General features: G+C 40.8%; 1 protein-coding gene across 1 annotated transcript in view; it reads left to right on the top strand.

The window, feature by feature from the left end:
- The first annotated feature begins 511 nt into the window (after window positions 1-511).
- Window positions 512-3,391, top strand: part of SARC_04566 (hypothetical protein) — a 5,363-nt gene continuing 2,483 nt past the window's right edge. The window contains exons 1-4 of the mRNA XM_014301587.1: window positions 512-630; window positions 1,538-1,654; window positions 2,261-2,416; window positions 3,191-3,298. Coding sequence (XP_014157062.1) covers window positions 532-630; window positions 1,538-1,654; window positions 2,261-2,416; window positions 3,191-3,298 — 480 coding nt within the window. The 5' untranslated portion in view covers window positions 512-531. The remainder of the gene's footprint in view (window positions 631-1,537; window positions 1,655-2,260; window positions 2,417-3,190; window positions 3,299-3,391) is intronic.

The raw sequence follows: 3,391 nt of genomic DNA on the forward strand, positions 1-3,391 counted from the left end.
ATATTATTTTGCTGTGTATGTACTAGCTGATTGTCTATATAACGTATTAAATCGCACCTGCCAGGTACCATATTGTCTTCCAACCATTATACACTATACTATTCTTCACAGCCTTCTAATTCATCCGAGTATTGAGCATGCATATTTTTCTAATTTCTGGCAATATCAATGTCGCATATTAAACACCAGCCCTGTTGTCCGCATTAGCCTCCAACCCAGAGTCAGTAATTTGCGACAATATTAATGTCGCATATTAATCACTAGCCCTATTTTTGGCAATGGACTCCAGCCCAGGGTCAGTTTTCGCTGTTTATGGCAATACCTATGTCACATATTAACAACTCCCTCTGTTGTTCGCATTAGCCTCCTGCCCAGACTTAGTTCTCTTAATTTAAGACAACATCAGTGTCGCATATTAAACACCAATCCTGTTGCTCACATCAGAAAGTCAGTTCTATTTACGACATCATCACTGTCGCATATTAAACGCCCGCCTTGCCGTTCGCCTTAGCCTCCAACCCAGGGTCAGTCATGAAGAGTGGACTGACGGGGATGACCACAGGCATTCTGGGTGGCATCTCTGGCATAGTCTCTCAGCCTGTGCGCGGAGCCAAGGACGACGGCGCCTCTGTAAGTTGTGTGTGCTTGTGTAGTTATGTTGTGTGTGCTTGTGTAGTTATGTTGTGTGTGCTTGTGTAGTTATGTTGTGTGTGCTTGTGTAGTTATGTTGTGTGTGCTTGTGTAGTTATGTTGTGTGTGCTTGTGTAGTTATGTTGTGTGTGCTTGTGTAGTTATGTTGTGTGTGCTTGTGTAGTTATGTTGTGTGTGCTTGTGTAGTTATGTTGTGTGTGTGGGCATGCGTAGATATGTTGTGTGTGTGTGCTCGTGTAGATATGTTGTGTGTGTGTGCATTTACTTCGTGTCTACCAACATCGCATTTTGCATTTGAGTGTTGTCACTGTCACTGTCACTGTCACTGTCACTGTCACTGTGGGTCACTGTGGGTCACTGTATACTTTTTATTAGGGCTCAATCGCCCAATAAACAAGTCAACCCTTAATTAACCCATCTTAACCTCAAGTAAGCCATTGGGACCTTAGATAACCCTGAAAGGCCTCTAGTTGTCCTTCGTTAAACACAGTCTCCATGCTGGTGGTATCTATGGTTTTTGCCTGGCAGACGTCGCACCATATCACGTATATTTGTCTGTATCGCTGTCTTTCTACTGTAGATTGTGGATTTTGGAATTTAGGGTTTAGGGTTTTTGAGTTTCATCCAAATTGATCACTGATTGCGTCACTGTTGAATATCAGACCGTCTGTTGAGGTTGAGCGCATGCCATATTTGATGTCGCAAATTAGTCCAACGTCTCAAATTCTGGTTTATCAACCTTCCGCTGGGTTATGTGAAAATTCTGGGCAAAGGGGTTCTTGGCGCGTTTACTAAACCCGCCAGTGATGCGATGTGTGTACGCGCACACATATGAAGTCACAAATTAATCAATTGTCGCAAATTCGATTTTACCTACCTACGGCAGGGATTTATGAAAGGCCTGGGCAAAGGGGTGGTCGGTGCATTCACCAAACCCGCCAGTGGTGTGATGGACTTTGGGCTCGATACCATGTCCGCACTCCGAGACAGCACCCGTGGACCTGTATGTTCTATATTTATATCGTTCCAAAAATAGACCATCCTTTAAACTCAACGCTCTGCGCGCATTCCAAGGCATCACGGTTGCACCTCTGAATAGAATACATATATGTATGCCGTTGTATAGGCCTTCTGTGATAAATATGTTTTGATTATTGATTAAACGACATAGGTATCCCGTCCCAACATCTTATCCAGTCCTATCCCCCACAGATCACCTCCAGCTATATATTCCACTGCCAGGCTGTTGTAGCTGTATCACATCATACCCATCGTATGACTGAAGGTCTGAAGGTCTTTTCCGTTTCTGTGGGACCATACCACTACAGCTCAATTGTGGTCTATGCATTGCACATGTACAGTAACTAGTGCAAGTGGATTGAAAAAAAAGTGAAATCCCATCAGAATATAGGGTCTTTGGGTTTTAGGTTTAGGGTTTAGGGTCATTATAAGCATACACCTCGAAATAATAATCCCTGAGTTACAGGAGGTTGTTGTGTATATATATACACCCGCATCACACCGATTCAACCCCCTGTACACACCACTTAATACGCATACTTGAATAAACACTGCCTCATGTGTTACCACACGCCTATGTATCTCACAGAAGTGCAGTGCTACCGTCATGCGGCTGCAACGGCATATACCTCCAGGCGGTATCATCGTACCATACAGCGAACACAGTGCAAAAGGCCAGCGACTGTTCTACAGCTACCAGGCACTCACTCCTCGAGACACAGACCAGATAGACGAGGGCATTACGGTACTGTGTATATGAGTGAGATGGTGCGGAAGTGTATATATGCATATGTATGTATGTGTTTATGATGTGATGCTGTGAATTTGTGTGTGTATATATGCATATGTATGTATGTGTTTATGATGCTGTGTGTTTGTGTGTGTATATATGCATATGTATGTGTGTGTTCATGATGCTGTGAGTTTGTGTGTGTGTATATATGCATATGTATGTATGTGTTTATGATGCTGTGTGTTTGTGTGTGTATATATGCATATGTATGTATGTGTTTATGGTGCTGTGTGTTTGTGTATGTATATATGCATATGTATATATGTGTTTATGATGCTGTGAGTTTGTGTGTATGTATATATGCATATGTATGTATGTGTTTATGATGCTGCGTGTTTGTGTGTGTGTATATATTTGTGGTTGTTTGTGTTTTGTTTGTGTTTGAGTGTGTTTTTGTTTTGTTTGTGTGTGCATTTTTTGTTGTTTTATATATATATATATATGTTTGTGTGTGTGTATATATTTGTGGTTGTTTGTGTCTTTTTTGTTGTTTTATATATATATATATATAATTCTTACTCGGACGTTGGCATTTATATAGGAGCACTATGCACATCCAAAGCTTTAGACTGGCCATTTTCCGCTCGAAATTTTCCACTCATCACCACACAACGCATACTGGAATCGGTGGCACGACAAATAGAGTGCGATATATATATATACCATATATAGTATACACAGTATATATAACAATAATTCGTATACTTGACATTGATATTTATACAGGAGCACTACTATGCCCATTCAAAGCTTAAGAATGGTCATTATCTGCTCATCACCACACAACGCATACTGGAATTGGAAGCACAACAAGGAGAGGGCGACAGCGACAGCGTATGTGTGTGGAGGATGTATATATATATATATATATATATATATGTATGTATGTATATATGTGTATGTATGTATGTATGTATATATATATAT

Source organism: Sphaeroforma arctica (assembly GCF_001186125.1).
Source record: "Sphaeroforma arctica JP610 unplaced genomic scaffold supercont1.262, whole genome shotgun sequence".
Taxonomy (NCBI): Eukaryota; class Ichthyosporea; order Ichthyophonida; genus Sphaeroforma; species Sphaeroforma arctica.